Source organism: Oxyura jamaicensis, chromosome 6 (genome assembly GCF_011077185.1).
Source record: "Oxyura jamaicensis isolate SHBP4307 breed ruddy duck chromosome 6, BPBGC_Ojam_1.0, whole genome shotgun sequence".
NCBI lineage: Eukaryota > Metazoa > Chordata > Aves > Anseriformes > Anatidae > Oxyura > Oxyura jamaicensis.
In genome coordinates, this window is record NC_048898.1 from 8,050,811 (window position 1) to 8,067,154 (window position 16,344).

The following is a 16,344-nucleotide window of genomic DNA, read 5'->3' on the forward strand; positions in this document are numbered from 1 at the left end:
AAAAGTGAAAGCCACCATAAGGTTTTGCCACAAAAATATGATGTTGCAATTGTGGAAGAAAGGAGAACGTGTACCAAGAAAGAAAATACATATATTTACTTGCATGCATAACTCAATCACACCCAATTAAAAACAATTGTGGCTGCAGAAAGACCAGATCTGAGGGCAACTGTGAAGAGCAAAGACGCCTCTGCAAAAAGGCCCTACAAAAGACTTTTTAATTAATGTTGAGTCTTAAGGTACATTATACCTTTCGACTAGATTCTCTTTAAGGCTCAACACTCATTGTTACATTCCTTTGCACTACCCTGTCACAGATCATAAGTGCAAAGGCTTTTTGTAGGATCAGGGCAAGAATGAACAGATACAGATGCTCTTCATACAGAGGAAATGAAAGCCATGCAGAAAAGCACCTCTGTTTTGCACCAAAAATGTGCCCCTCCACAGCTAAGTCTGAGGAAAGGCTGATATAGAAACAACTGACAATAAATCAGAATTGATCTCTCACTCAAGTAATATAAAGAAGACAAGCACGACTTTTAGAGCTTTTAAAAGTACTTCTGAGCTGTAACATATTTTTGCTGCAATAATAAAAAGTCAGGCTGTCAAAATAATTGAATACCAATAGTTCCATGGTAGTTTTGCTCTGAGAAATATTGTCTCTTCTAAGTTCTTCTATAGACTGCTGGGCACATGCTCTTGCATATTACTGACTTTTTGCTCTCCTTCTATTAGACTAAGAGGATCATTTTCAGAACTTCATTTTAACTCAGAGTAGTATTACACAGCCAGTAGCTTTTTATCAGTTTAGAATTATGCTACTTTTCATTTTTGGAACCGTGTAATATTCTGCATTTAACATCCAAAGAAAGAGTTAAGCCTTCCTACATTAACTACCTAATCCCAAATTAGCAAATTAGGGATCAAAAGTGATCTGTACTATACCAATTTAGTCATTTTAGTCATCTTCCAATTTAGTCATTTTTCCCATTTCTTTGCCTTGTGGTCTCTTTTGCGTGATATGGTAGCTATCTCCACCCGTGGATTACACCCCAATTTGGTCAGCGTGCTGCACATATTGAAGTGAAAGCTTTTGCATAAATATGAAATGTACAGTGTATATATATATATATAAAAGTAGTAATGTATACTAACACATCGTAATTTCCATGTAAGGTCTCAAACATGTTCTGAGTGATAATTATGCCAATTTTACTGAAAGAAAAATCCAGGCACAAAGCAATTATATGATTTATTCAAAGTCACTTGGGAAATGTGTATCAAAATGGAACTGAACTCGAGTTGCCCGATGGCACCCAAGATATCTGCTGGCAATAACACAGCACTGACAGGAGACTCATGCTTTTCTGTAGTGGCAGCTGGAAACACAGCAGGATACTTCTAAGCATCTAACATGGCACTGGATACTTCCATTTTGCATACTTGTACATAAACTTAAGTATGTACTTCTATTTATAAACCCAAATTACTTTCTAGGCCTCCCATGCCAACTCTGATTTATTAAATAGGAAACACTATTTCCAATATGATCTTAATTTTTCATCCCTCAGTTAGCATTCAGAACTTAGAGTTCCTCACCTGCAGTAGAAAACTTCTAGAAATCAAGTAAAGTGGACTGAGAAACAACCTTTTCTGGTCATGTCAATATAGGAGGGTACCTAACAAATCTGAAGTCTTCAGAGACATTTTCTGGCAACAGAGGTTTTTCAATTATATCTCCTGCATTGCAAATGCTTCTCTTCCTTCTTTTGAATTTCTAACAGATAGCACAAGCTTTTGGCTCCATGTCCAGAGTAGTCATGCCAAATTACACTCTGAGAGAATCTCAGGTTAAGCTATTCAAGATGATAAAGTAAACACATGATCTTAACTCGTATTTCCATTTAGGTTGGTATAATTCAGGTAAGTCAAGATGAAACACATGAAACAGTGGCCAAACTAAGAACAGAAAACAGCATAACAGTTAATTTTGCATGGAATTTGGCTTACTCAGCTCTGCTTAATATGGGAACCATTGACCATATCGTATTAGTAGCAGTATTTCAACCAGATGACCAGTATAGGGAAATATTTTAGATTGGGTTCCCATCAAAACCTCACTGTTCAAGTCAGAGTTTCACCTATTTTTGAAACATACCTCCTGCAGGAACATGTTCTTGGTAGCCTTCACAGCCCGTGACAGTTTTTGTTAGTGACCCCATGGAACCACCCTACTCCCAGTCTGTCTTGTCTCCACCAGTCACAACTTACAGGCAATACTTTACTTTGTACAATATAGCATCAGCCATTTCTCAAATTATCTTCCCTAGAGCTTTCTAATTTATTTATTTCAGATTCTTACAGCAGTTACACCTTACACCTTTTTCTGTTTGGGTAATTTATAATGTCAGCTTCCTTAGTAAGACAAATGTCAGATCATTTTAGAAATAAAATACATGAGTAGAATTGTGCAGCCTTCACTATCATGTTCATAAGCACTGTCATGTCACTATAGCATTACTGTACATTGGAAAACAAGTTGAAGGACTCCTCCCTACCAGTATAAAATTAGCTTTCAACATTTAACCATATGAGAAATTAGAAAATATTTCTTTTATAGTAAATATCTTCTGTAGCATAGCTCATACTTATTCTTAGAAAATAACATTTTCTCCTGTGAAACAGAATGTATATTATTCAGAGGGAAACAAAAGAGAGAAATAGGCAGCATATCCTTACCCTCCGGACATCTTTGCCAAATGTTTCACTGTAGCTAGTGCCCAGTATTTCAAATTGAACATAGGGGTTGGCGCCATCTTCTCTAAACTCCATAACACCAGTAAGCCCGGTTATATGGCCCTAGGGAAACAATTTGCAAAAACTTTAGAATAGAACAAATTTGCCTTTATAAACACTCCTTTCTACTAAAGATACGCCAAATCTGCTTTGAAAATTTTTACAGTGAACTCTAAATGTAGCAATTACATGTTCTTCCATAGTTCTAACAGTGCCAGACAAACTTATACATATTTTTTGAGGAAATATCTCTTCAAGAACATATCCACTGTACATCTTGTCAAAACGTCATCAGGTCTTTATCTCTAATAGTGACAGACACCAAAGAAAATGATGACCTTGGCGGAACATGAGACAATGGCCTTTCAGTGTAACTGACGGTGGTGGGTTGAGTCTGGTGTTGAATTCAAAGGCATGAAATCCAAGCCCAGAAGAAAGAGTAATGCCTGCTGTGCTTCCAAAAGAGGCATGAGGAAAAAATCAAATTTTAAGTACTATTTTGAGTACTCTCTGTAAAAGTATCACTAAGGGCTTTTGGGGGTTTGTAGCAGTGAAGCTTGAAATGACACTAAACTTTGAGTTAATTTATCAACAAAAGATGGTGCCATTAAGACTGGTCAGAGCATAACACAACACTTCAATGAAATTGCGTCATTTTACTAGAGCAAAAATATTTCATCGATATACATGAATAAACATGTTGTTTTGTTTTTTACAAATAACTGCTAAAGTTATCATAGGATAAAATTAGTACTTTTTTCCACTAGTATTTGTGATCAAAGATCTTCTGTATAAGAGGTTACCATGTATATACAAAGTCATAGTACTGTCCGTAACTGAGTAATTCAACATGCTGCCAGACAGTGTAATTGTTAGTGACAACTTAGCTAAATCACACTGCATTTGCTCTGGGCTACAGTGCATAAATAGATAGTTACCAATACTCAGCTAACTTACGAAGCTAGTCGAGCTGCAGTAAATTGAACCTAAATCTTAAACCTTATCATTGGCTGGCCCCTCAAGCTCCTTAAGTTCTCTTGAGGAAATTATTACGACAAATGCACACATCGATCTGTATAACTGCATCTAATCACATTTACCTCCACAGAAGGTAGCTATGATAGCAACAGAAGTAGAACACACATCACTGGAACACTGCAGTGGGTGTAATTTGTAATAAATCATTGGCTTGTTTAATAACAGTAGATCATTTCTAGTAGTTGTAAATCACTTGCTTCTAATCAATCAAATGGAAGTTAAATAGAGGTCAAAAACCTCTTAAACAGCTAATCTCAAGAAGAACTGGAACAATTCTTTCAATTGCTCAAACAACTGTGTTTTGTCTATTCTCACCTTCTTAATAGTCTCTAGCATGGATCGTCCTCCATTCCAAGGTTTGGTGGATTTCCTCATGCAATTCAAACTTGCCATGCTGTGCCATTTCCTGTCCTCCAGTTTTCTGTGGAAAGCATTGGCTAGCATGAGCACACTGTCATACAGGTACAGGTTGGAAACCTGCAAACAATAATAAGAATGAGCCTCTCTGTTTATTTAAACATCGTTTAAAAGAAACTGTAAAAGCAAGCAAACAACCAAAAAAGAAAAGCAAAAAGACAAAAATTAATATCTATGCATGTTTGAGATATTCAACAGTTAAGGCAATTCAGAGAAACACCAGTGCTCACTCCCACCTTCTCTTTTCAGCTTGGCACCTGGGCTCTTCTGGCCAAGGGACTCTGGTGCACTTGCTTTACCTGTGCATTACCTACCCTACTGCATTGCAGTGCTGTAAAGATGTAAAAAATTGCAGCTCAAATATAAACACAAGCTCTAGAAGAAGTACAGCTATTTATCAATAAAAGACAACGATTACTACTTTGTCAGTCATTTCAGCAAGAAGAAAACGATGGAACTGAATTAAGCTCTTAGTCTTTTTCTTGTTTGAGCAATCTTGGTAATTTCTGGCACAGCAAAATATAATAATAATGCATCTGTTTAGTACAGAGGGAGGAGGAAGAACAGTATTATTTTGGTATCATCATCTCTCCACCAAATATAAAGGAGACCGGTCACTGTTCTACTTTCTCAGGAGGGATTTATTTCAGCCTCCTTATTCACCTTATGAAGGATAACAGCAGCAATAATTGACAACAAAGATTCTAGTAAGAACAACACACTAATAACATTCAAGCATTCCTTTGCCAAAATTTCCCAAACCAAGACACAGCCATGGATAAAAAAAAATCAGATCTTTGACATGTGGCAGTATCCACTGTAGGTGGTAAAATTTTAGCAGTGGAAGTTGTTGAGGAGAAGACATTTGAAAAACAAACAAAAAACAACAACAACAACAAACAAACAAACAAACAAAAACCAATAATTAGGTGCTCTCCACATGTTTGCAGCATTTACAGGCACTCTTCAAACCATTGCACAGATGCAGGGGTCTTGATTTGCTCTTTACTAAACTCAAACTACCAGTTAGCATTAGGTGCCATACATGGCATTTTTATTATTATTATTATTATTTTTAATATTAAAAAGATTCACCTAGCTGAAGGCTTTGGCCCTGGTGATCTGTGAATTTGCCACTGAACATTTGGATTTCTGTAATTCACCACAGAAGGCACAGAAGGTGCCTGTTGAACTTAATGCAGCTACTTACTTCTTATAAAACATCCCTCAGCTGTAAAGCTTAAACATATAATACTGTTGCATCTGTGTCTAAAAGTAAACCTCTGATACTGTGTTAAGACCCTAATGTTAAGAAATAAAATGTTCCATGTAATCTGGAGATTAACATAAATTGAGAACCTAGTCACTTTGGAAAGTTTTCTGGCATAAATTAATCTGACTAAAATATCTTAATAAATATGTAAACAAAAACTCATTTTGGAAGAATTAAAATAGGAAGAAAATACACACAAAATATATTGAGGATACCCACCTATTTAAGTGACTAAACACAAACAGGGATCGTAATGCAAAACCCATGAAATACTATCACTGAGAATCTCACCCACTTGGTATAGCTAGTTTTAATGTCATCATCTTTCCTTCCTTTTCTTTCTAGCCTTCCTGAAAGAAAACAAAAAAAAAGCCCACATTCCTTATATTCACTACTTGATCTTGTTAGTCCTTTTCCTTTTCAGAGTTTCCAAAGCCGCTAATTTCCAGATCTTCTCTTTTTAATAAAAGTATGTACTTAAAGAGTTAATATGAGCTCCAGCAACTAAGCTTCTAGTTTTGTTAAGTCTCTTCTGCTCTACTGCATTTGTCTCCCTACTCCACAGATATTTTCAAACAACTTTCAAATAAAGCAACCAAGCAAATCCTTGTTATTCAATAGGATACTTTTCCTCTTCTAGTCTCCACTAAACAAACAAAAACAGCAACAATAACAAGAAAACTTGCTTAGAAGTACATTTTACATGTAAGGAAAAATGAAATTTCTTACATGCCATGAGAGACGGGATCCTCTTCACTTCCATTGAATTTGATTAAACCCACACTTTTAAGTGACCACTTATTGTCAATTTGCCTTGGAACAGCCACAAAGCAGAAATGCTTTGTATTTTCACAGTTTGACACTGTTCTTTTCCAGCTCTGGGAAAATGCAGACTCATTCCCCAAAACAGTTTGCTAGTAGAGAGTTCTAAGGTAAAATACAAGATGTACTTGGACACAGTGCTTTCCTTTTCTTATCTACTTTTTATGATATGATTATCCATGTATAATGTACTGAAAGGTTGAGAGATATTTTTGGCTATCTTAGCCTACACGATGCATGCAACAGCATGCAACTCAAATACTGCATGCTGTATAGCAAAACAAAACAATCACTTGTTCACCAACCTAACCCGTATATTTTAATTAGTCCCATAATTGATTGTGTTTCACTTTTTTTTTTTTTTTTTGAAAGAATGATATACAATAAGTGACAGCACAAAAGGGTCTGCATCTCCCTTCTTTCTGTCATCAATCTAGAGATGTACAACAAGACAGAAGTGTATTTTGCAGGGGACACAGCAAGTTACTATTTTTTGTCAGGGAAAGACTACTCTGCACACCATGCTGTGCACACTGATCTACTTGGTATTTTGCCACTCCAGTTCCACCCCCAAAATTAGTATATGGTACTATTTAGTACCAACAAAGTACTTTTTCTCATATAATCATACTCTAAGTATCCAGCAATACTGACATGCGTGCATTTGTAAGTTTTAACTTTTATTTTACCCATTACTCACTGATGGGTCAACATCCAATGGAAAAGTAAGCTGAATTTTATTCACATAATGAACAATTGTTTTTAGAATACAAAATATGCAAACAGAATTATGGTTCCAGTTCTAATCTGATGCCCGAGTAGTTTTGTAAGAGCATAGCTGAACAGAAGCATCCTTCAGGCCTACAGGTGTTTTGTTGTTGTTGTTTGTTTTGTTTTTGTTTGTTTTACCTGGCCATTTCCAGTCTACTAAAAATAGAGGGAAAAGAAGGGAAAAAAAAAAAAAAAAAAAAAAAAGGAAGGGTTCTATACCAATACTTCCAGAAAGGAGATAAGGTGTACCATCATCTTACTGTGATGTATATTTTCATGTTCTTTTTTCCTAATTTCTTTCTGAGCTATAAAAATAAGAATACTTAAACCCTTCAAAATAATCACCTTCTGCCTGAATTCATTACTCTGTATATATTTTTGTGTAGAAGAACGTTACTGAATACAAGACAGATCCTGGCCTGATCTCACATTAAATCCAGTGCTACAATAATTTCCTTTATTTTCTATAATATTCCATTTAATATATCAACAATTCCACAGGCCTTCACTACTTCTTCAAAGCTAGGTAGTCATAATAGCCTTGCTCACAACATGCTCCTACTAAGTTGAACACTTAAATCTCTTTCACTAGCACCATCAGTCACTGTCTTTTAGAACAAACTAGACTAGAACAGTTCAGTTGGAAGGGACCGTCGATGATTACCAAGTCTAACTGCCTGACTGCTTTGAGGCTCACCAAAAGTTTGTGTGTTACTGAGGGCATTGTCCAAATGCCTCTTAACATTTACAGGAATGGGGCACCATCCATCTTGCTGGAAAGCCTGTACCGGTGTTTAACCACCTCCACAGTAAAGAAATTTTTCCTAATGTTCAGTCTGAGCCTCCCCTGCTGCAGCTTTGCCATCAGTGACCAAGGAGCAGAGACCAGCACCTCCTTCTGCACCTTCCTTCCTCAGGGAGTTGCAGAGAGCAATGAGGTTGCCTCTCAGCCTTCTCTTCTCCAGACCAGAAGACTATTTTAGAGGAAAAACATCTTCCACAAAACTTCTCCACAAAATCACAAGTTTCCTACAACCTCCAGAACAGTGATGTTGCAAAATGAAAAAGGGTTGATTGGACAAAGCCTGTATACACTTGTTACTGCAAGTGCACACATATTTCAATTTTCAGCTATCAAACCCTGACTGCATACAAAAATAACCCATGAAGGAATTTGTGAGACAACCAAGGATCAGCTATACCTTGTTTCCACCAGTGCTGTCTGAGACATAAGAGAACCGTATATTTGAAAATCAGTCTTCAAATAGCTATACAGAATTGATAGCAAAGCAAGGGAGAAGACAAAATAAGTCCATGGACTTGACTCCTTTGGGTTTTCCAAGCTCTGTAGCATTTCTTATTTCCCTTACTTCTATATTCTCAGGGGGAGCAGAGGAGGAACAGACATGTATCTGCCTGCAGGGATACCCCTTGATATAACAAAAATTCCTACAGTAGAACAAAAAGTGTTTCATTTCTGTCCTGTTTGGAGAAAGAAACTGTAATTTTCAGTTCCTCCTTCACTTGATTGCTGAGAGTTGTAAGAGCTAGAAGTAATATTACTAAATGCTTTCTGACCTATCTGCTATAAGAATGATGTTGACTGTTTTACAAATAGCTTAGAGTTTGCACTGTACGAGAGTAACTTTAGGTATGTTTTGCTATATATTCTAGAAATTATTTCAGGAACCTTTTGGATCCTCTTGGGAACCTTTATTTCACAATGAAGAAAAAAGCTGCCATGAACTAGTTGAACACAGCAGAAATTTTCAATATGAGAATGGAAATCTTTCCCTATTTGCATTACTAAATGTGATTTTAAAGAGGTTTCCATGTGAATTCTGGGAGATTTTCCAGAGCAAATTTAAAGTTAAATATGAAGATTGCTTTGAGCTCCTTTAGAAGAACTAATCATAGACAAGTGCTCTTCTGGGAAGAACAGCAAGCTACAAAGACTAACCCCAACTTCCGAGTTGCTAGCAGAGACAGAAGTCCAGCCAGACAAGACCACTGAAGAAATCAGCTGGGAAGAGAAGCAGGCACCCAGATGCCACTGCTTCAAAAACTTATTCCCAAACTCTGCATCTGTACAACCTGCTGCTGCCAAAATCACCCTGTGAGTGGCCACAGCAGTCAGTTCCAAGGATGAAGCAGATGGAAGATGAGCTCAGACTGAGCACAGCCTGCCAGCAGCAGAACTGCTTGCTGCCTGGGGTGTGATATCATTGTGTTTGCGTATGCACACACCAGCACGCAGTAAAACTGTGTTTCAGCTTTCAGAGTTCAAATACTGACAAACACAGTTAAGCACTCGTGTCTCTAATGACAGGATGCATCTTGCTAGGACTAGTGCAGATCAACAGTTTGTTTACTTATGGTATATCAGTACACTTACAAGGATATTGTTAGGACAGAGACACTAACAACTCGACCCGTTTCGCTTTCTTAAATTAGTTTGCAGAGCCCATTGTAGACTTCGTGTGAATGTCTATGTTTTAAATACATGCTTTGCTGCTCATGGAGAACAAAATCACAGCCAGCAGTCTGGCATTCATGAGAAAACCAGTGTCAAAAAGCAAACTTTCATTAAAGACTCAAATGTCAGCTTTAAACTTCCAAAGGGCTATTTATTATCGCTGAGGCAAATGAAAGCCTGAATAAAATTTTCATGAAACGACAGAAAAATAGACTATAGAAGTATATTTGGTCAAGCCCTCCAACGTTAAGGAAATTAACTGGTATCTTATTTAGTGATTTGTCCAGTCTTGTTTAGTTTTAAGTGTGTCAAACAATGTAGTTTCTGAAGATTTCTTTGGAAGCCTACACTATGAGAATCCCCCCCCCGCCCTTTTTTTTTTTTTTTTTTAATAAATAATAAACATTCTTTACTTCTTTTTTTAATTTTCCCCTCTTTTTACTGAGTTACCTATCTCACACCACTCTTCTCCTTACATACAGTTTCTGTTTTCTGAATATTCACTGTCCTGCAGCTAGCTATTATGAGTATTTCTCTTAATCATGTGTTTTCATACTCAATATGAAAACATATTTTCTAACAACATTGTTTTCTAACAACATGTTAGCAATAAGGTCTGAATTACAGTGTAAAGCTCAAACTTGTCAGCTGAAGGACATTGGCTTTGTTCACCAGACATCTCAAGAATTTGGCACAGCCAACACTCACTGTCCAGGGAGACATTTGATAAAGCATACTGAGAATAACAGAGTCAGACAGCAGGACAAGAGGTAATACTGGAATTGGAAAAATAGAGTGTAAGATGATAATTTTACCCTCTATCATATATAAATAACTAAGTGTTCCCTTGTGTCGCTCGGGGAGGAGGTAGAAGAGAGTGGATGGGGGGAAGGTGTTCCTAGTTAGCTTTTAATTTCTTACTGTTCTAGTCTGCCAGTGATACTCAATAAATTATATTAATCACCCTACACTGAGTTTGTCCTGCCCATGATGGTAATTGGTGAGTGATCTCCCTGTCTTTATCTCAACCCTTGAGCTTGGAAAACACCGTAATTTCTTTCTTCCCCTTTTCCTTTGAGGATGGAGAGTGAGGGAGTGGCTATGTGGAGTTTAGCTGCCCACCAGGGTAAAACCACCACAGGTTCAAACCTCCAGGCTGTCAAAAAATTGCACTTGGTCAGAGGGCATTCCTTTTTTTTTTTTTCTTTTTTTTTTTAAATTATTATTATTTCTTTAAGCCCATACTTCTGCTAACACATCTAAAGACATGCTATAGGGTTTGAGAGAAAGATATCCCATGCAATGTCTGATGAAGTGAGTTCAAGACTAATTTTCATTCATGCAGTGCTAAGAAAACAGCTTCTACTGTGATTGAACATCTGGCCAGTAGTCCAAACTAAGCTTTGCTAAAGAGACATGCAAATATATGTTTATAATGAAAAGAAAAATGTGGTTCATTAATCCTTTATGACAGAAAGTGTATTTTTTTTAATAGGGCTCGATCAATATTTATTGCTCTCAGTAGCGCTTAACAGTTGTGTGATAACAGCAGTTTAAATAGGTCAAATGACAGTCGGGCTGTTTAGTTGGATAAAATTGCAGGATCAGGCCCCTAAGTTTATGAAGCCAAATGCTTCTGCAAAAAACAAACAACAACAAAAAAACATCTCTATATATAGTGGTTAAATTGCAACAATTTCTGAAAAGAAGACAGTTCATAAACAAATATGTAGCTCTGAAGAAGCAACTGCTAAGAGATACCTACAAAGATGTCTGATGGTCAAGTCTTCAGCACATGAAGTTTTCACATGGAAAGAAGAGCAGGTGTTTCAATGAATAACCGTCTTACACTTTTAACATCTTCTCTTTAAATATGTCAAAGCAATGCCTGGAATTGTTCTTCGGTAAAGAGGCGGGACTCTGAATCCTTTAAGGAATGACTATTATTTTTGTGACACAGTTTGCTGGAGTTTTCTTCTTTTTGCTTTCCTAATCTTACTATATATATTCAGACCATGCTAAATAATTCCAGATATCCTGCATCCCTGTAATATGTTTAATATAGGCAGGCTCTCACGTAAATTGAATTTATGAACTGTCTAAATAGGAAATAAGGGAAGAAGGAAACTGTAAAGGAAATCACATTTCTGAAGTGATTTCTTCAAAAACATAATCAGAAAAATATTGTTATTTTATAACTGAACACATCATGAATGATCTGAAGAAAGAAAAAATATCTTCGTCAAAAATTAAGTCTGTAGACAAGCTTCAAAGCAATATTTAAAAAGGAAGAGTTTGAAAAGACGAAATAGATTATGAATTAAAAATTCTTAAAAATTAATGTGTAAAACTGTCTGAAATCATCTAAACTGTTTAATAGTGGTAATCTTGCTGAACACCATTCAGATGCCACATAGGAATACATACATACAAGGCATAGAAGATTAACTAGATTAGTCTTTAAATCGCAATGTGCCTCGGTATTCTTTCTCCAGATGAGGCAATACTGACAATGCTGACGGCCCAAACCACATAATACTCATCATCAGTGGAAGACAACAAGTGCTACACATAATAAAAAGTAGAAGAGATGGACACAGAAAATTATATATGAAGAATAAGACAGAGATTAATATAGTCCTGTGAATTCAAATAAAATGACCAAGACAGAAAACCTTATACTTTTCTCCAGTTGAAGCAGAAACCCAGCTGGGCATATTATATGTGCAAGAAATAGGGGTATGAGCAAAGTGGGTTGATGGAGTAAGATTGGATTTCCACAAAACATTCAGAACAGATGAGTTTTTGGATGAGCTTGCAGAACAGCCTGATCTTTAAAAGCCTTGTCAGAATGCCAAACTGGGATGATCACCCACTGAAAAACAACTTTCCAGGATATGGTAGTAAAGATACTGAGAACAAAACCATGCCAAAAAGATTTCCATTAATTTAGCCAGAACAAAGTTAATAATCCATGATGTAAATGTTTCTTTCTTTACTAGCTTGGTAAAAAATGCCAAATTCTCCCCTATAAAATCTTAGAGCTAGAGGCTGACAGAGATTAGCTTATTCTTTTTCAAAGTCATTAAATAAATAATTAACCAACAATAGCTGGTAAATAACCTTGACAACAAAGAATTATTAATATGAAATTGCCCAAGGGAGAATGAGCCAGGGATTTCCAAACTGTGGTGTTAATCAAACTACTTCAAAGCAATGCAAGGACTCAGTGCCGGCAGGCGGTCACTGCCTCTGGTGGATTCATGCAGCCTGACACAGAGCTAGGAGCTACTGCAGCCTCTGGTAACAGGGGTAATTTAGTGATGTACTTCTTTACAGCAAAAGGTCAAAACTATTTTTTAAGCAAGAAAAGGGAAACAGAAGATTGGAAGTACCTGAATTGCAGGACCATTAATAATATGCCAGTCATACTTAGAAATGAATTTGAGCTCTATACTCACAAGGTGTTACATAAGATGTTTTGGCAAAGTTTATTAAAAAATGCAGATATGCTTCACATATAACAGCATATGATAAAAACATCCTATATTCAATTTGCAGAAACTTAAAAATAACACAAGATTACCGAGTATGGTTAATCTGAGAGACTGGTAACAGTGAACAGTGCCCTTCATTTTTCTTAGTATTCCTTTTCAGTGTAGCTGGACATGAAAGTTATGGAATCAAGTTCCACAACACTAACTATACACCTCTGCACCTCTGTGCACCTCTTTCTTGTTTCTAAGTTCCTTAAGAAGGAATTAATGGGTAAAGAATAACATTACTGTTCCATTCTCTTAATGACTGTTTCTAAGGTAGTATAATATTTCTGAAAGACAGAAAATCTGAATGCTAAAGATGTTTTGGTTCTCAAAACCCACACTTGTGAAGCAGTAGGAAGAGTATTTAGATTCCTAAAGAGTCCTTTGTCAGGGAACCTCAGTAATAGGGCATGAGGCTATTCATGCTAGCAAACCAATTACTGGTTTAGCAAATAACTTCCTCAGAGAGGTGTCTGCCAGCCCTTCATATGAGTCTCTGAATTACATTATGCATAAACCAGCATAGACAGAAATACTCAGAATCCTGTCATAATGCAAGATTGTTCCCCAGTGAGTGATTTGTTGGTGCAGGATAGATAATTTTTTCAACATACTGGAAATTGCTTTGATCCTCTGAAACGAGTGGCCTTTGTTCTCATTACAGTATACCTCAAAGTTGCTAACAAAGATCAAAAGTGTCTTTTTCTTTCAAACACCAAGATAAGCACAGACTTTCCCTACAAAGAAAGAGCAGACCAGTGCTCAGAGAGACAGTGCATGTTATGGGCATTTCCCAAAGTCTGTCCCCAAACCCACGCTGACCTGAATCAGGCAGAGGTTCTCTTTATGGAGGAAATGCCCATATCCCTTGAAGGTTTCAGTTCCTACAGCTAAAACCTTTTTTAGTATGGCCCAAACAAGTACAACATACATCTGCATCCACGTTCCTTGGAGAAACTTCTCCCTGCGCATCTCTCTTCCTGGGAATCTCCCTTCCTCTCCTGATTTCATGTAAACCTTGCTCTGCAGAAGCTCTTCCAGGCCAGGTTAACTCCTGGGAAGAGCTCTTTTCCTGACCATGCTGCAGAAGCCCAGACTACAGACAGCCCCTTCCCCACAGCCGAACCAAGCCCTAAATAGACTCACCCTCACACACAGTACCCATTCTTCCCAACTCACAGGTTTGACCTTTGTATACTCACACACACCATCTTGGGTTAAGATCAAATTTACAATAAAAAGGCTGTCATCAACCTTGTACACTCAATCTTAGCCATAACTGAAGTAAACTAGAAACATGGAGAGTCCTATCAAAAGCCTAAGACCTGATTCAAAATTCTTGCACTATCGTTGGAAATACATACTAAAACTATGTTTAAGCCGAAATTAATGTGAGAAAAAATCTGATAGTTGGGATAAATTACCAAGAAATCTTGACATAGTGTCTGCAACAGAGTCAAATCTATTACCAAAATCTGGAACTCAAACTAGCAGTGCCTATATCACATGCTCAAACAATCATCAGCTGTGAGAGACTTCTGAGACTATTGAAACGGGACAGATTGAACACATCAGCTGGATTCAGTCCATTTAACTAAATATGAAATGCTCCACAGTCTAATACCAATCAAAGTTGTTATCCTCCCAGATTAACGCTTTCACATCAGATGTCTAATAGGTATAAATATGATAAATAAATAGTGATACCACAATACAATAATAGCACAACTTTTTCTTTTTTTTTCATGTACAAAGAGAATTGTAAAAGCATGACATATCCAAAATCACCTCTGAGTTAGTGCAACTGCTTTCTAGGACTTAATGGATGTAAGATCATATCTAAGGCACTCGTTTCTGGGAAATAAAATAATTAAGTCAGGAAAGGCTGATCAAAAGTTATATGCACAGATTCGTCTGCATTAATTTTATTCTTCCTCTGAGGTAATTCAGTCACAGAAAACTATCTCATGTCAAATTCCTAAAATGCACTTCTCTGCTGGGCACAGCTACTGACCTGCAGCATTTGAAGATAGCCTTCTTGTGGATCACACAGCAGTGATGATATTCGGTGATTGTTCCTCATGCACCTCTGATTGTTGTCTCTTGAGAGTGGGAAAATTTGTCGGATAACTGTCATCCTCCCCAGAGCACTATGTACCAACTCTAATATTTCATTATCGGTGATTTCCTGTGAATGGAGACATAGTCTTTTAAAAATACATACCTGCCTAGACGTTTTATATTTATCTTTCATTATTTGATAAATATTATTAAATGGACAGTGGAAGAAAAAAGTTACAGATGAATGTGTTTTGTCTAGGACAAATGTTCATATTTTGTGTTTAATAACAGCACTTTTTTAATGAATCATCTGAAACAAAAGAAAACAGCTTAACACAGTACCATTTATTTTGGCAATACTAACATAATGTGGAGGTAGTTCCTCACAGAGAAGCACCAAGATGGCCTCAATAGGTTTCTAAGTAAAAAACAAGAAAAGCTTTCAAACAAAATGTATACAGAAAGAATGTTGGTTTAACAGAATAGAACCTCACTACATACTCAGACCAAAACGACAAATAGAAAACATTATCATCTTTAGGAAATAGAGCCCCTACTTCTGGAATGTTACAAGAAAGTACTTTTCCCATAAAAAGAGTAAATTATTCAGACTAATCCTTATAATAATGACTCAGGGAAGATTTTTGGAGTTATTTACATTATGAAATCAAAAATATGTGAAACTTTATGATGGGGATTGACACATATACGAATGTGAATTTCTGCATATGGAATAATGTGGGATAAATAGAATCATAGAATACCCTGAGTTGGAAGGGACCCACATGGACCATCAAGTCCAACTCCTGGTTCACACAGGCCCACCCAAAATCAGAACATACATGTGAGAGCCTTGCCCAAACACGTATTGAACTCTGACAGGCTTGGAGCAGTGACGGCTTCCCTGGGGAGCCTGTCCCAGTACCTGACCACCCTCTCAGTGAAGAACCTTTTCCTGACACCCAGCCTCCTCTGAGAGAAACCTTTTCTTGACACCCTCCCCTGTCCCAGCTCCATGTCATTCCCTTGGATCCTGTCACTGTCCCCAGAGAGCAGAGATCAGCACCTGTCCCTCTGCTCCCCTCATGAAGGAGCTGCAGGCCGCCATGAGGCCTCCCCTTGGCCTGCTCTGCTCTGGGGTGGCCAAA

At 37.1% G+C, this 16,344-nt stretch overlaps 1 protein-coding gene across 9 annotated transcripts in view; it reads right to left on the minus strand.

Annotated features, from left to right (window-relative positions):
• Positions 1-16,344, minus strand: part of GRID1 (glutamate ionotropic receptor delta type subunit 1) — a 522,277-nt gene that overhangs the window by 94,018 nt on the left and 411,915 nt on the right. For all 9 annotated transcript variants that reach the window (XM_035329542.1, XM_035329546.1, XM_035329543.1 and 6 more), the window contains 3 exons: positions 15,150-15,323; positions 4,150-4,311; positions 2,740-2,859 (listed from right to left, as the gene is read on the minus strand). In XM_035329542.1, coding sequence (XP_035185433.1) covers positions 2,740-2,859; positions 4,150-4,311; positions 15,150-15,323 — 456 coding nt within the window. The remainder of the gene's footprint in view (positions 1-2,739; positions 2,860-4,149; positions 4,312-15,149; positions 15,324-16,344) is intronic.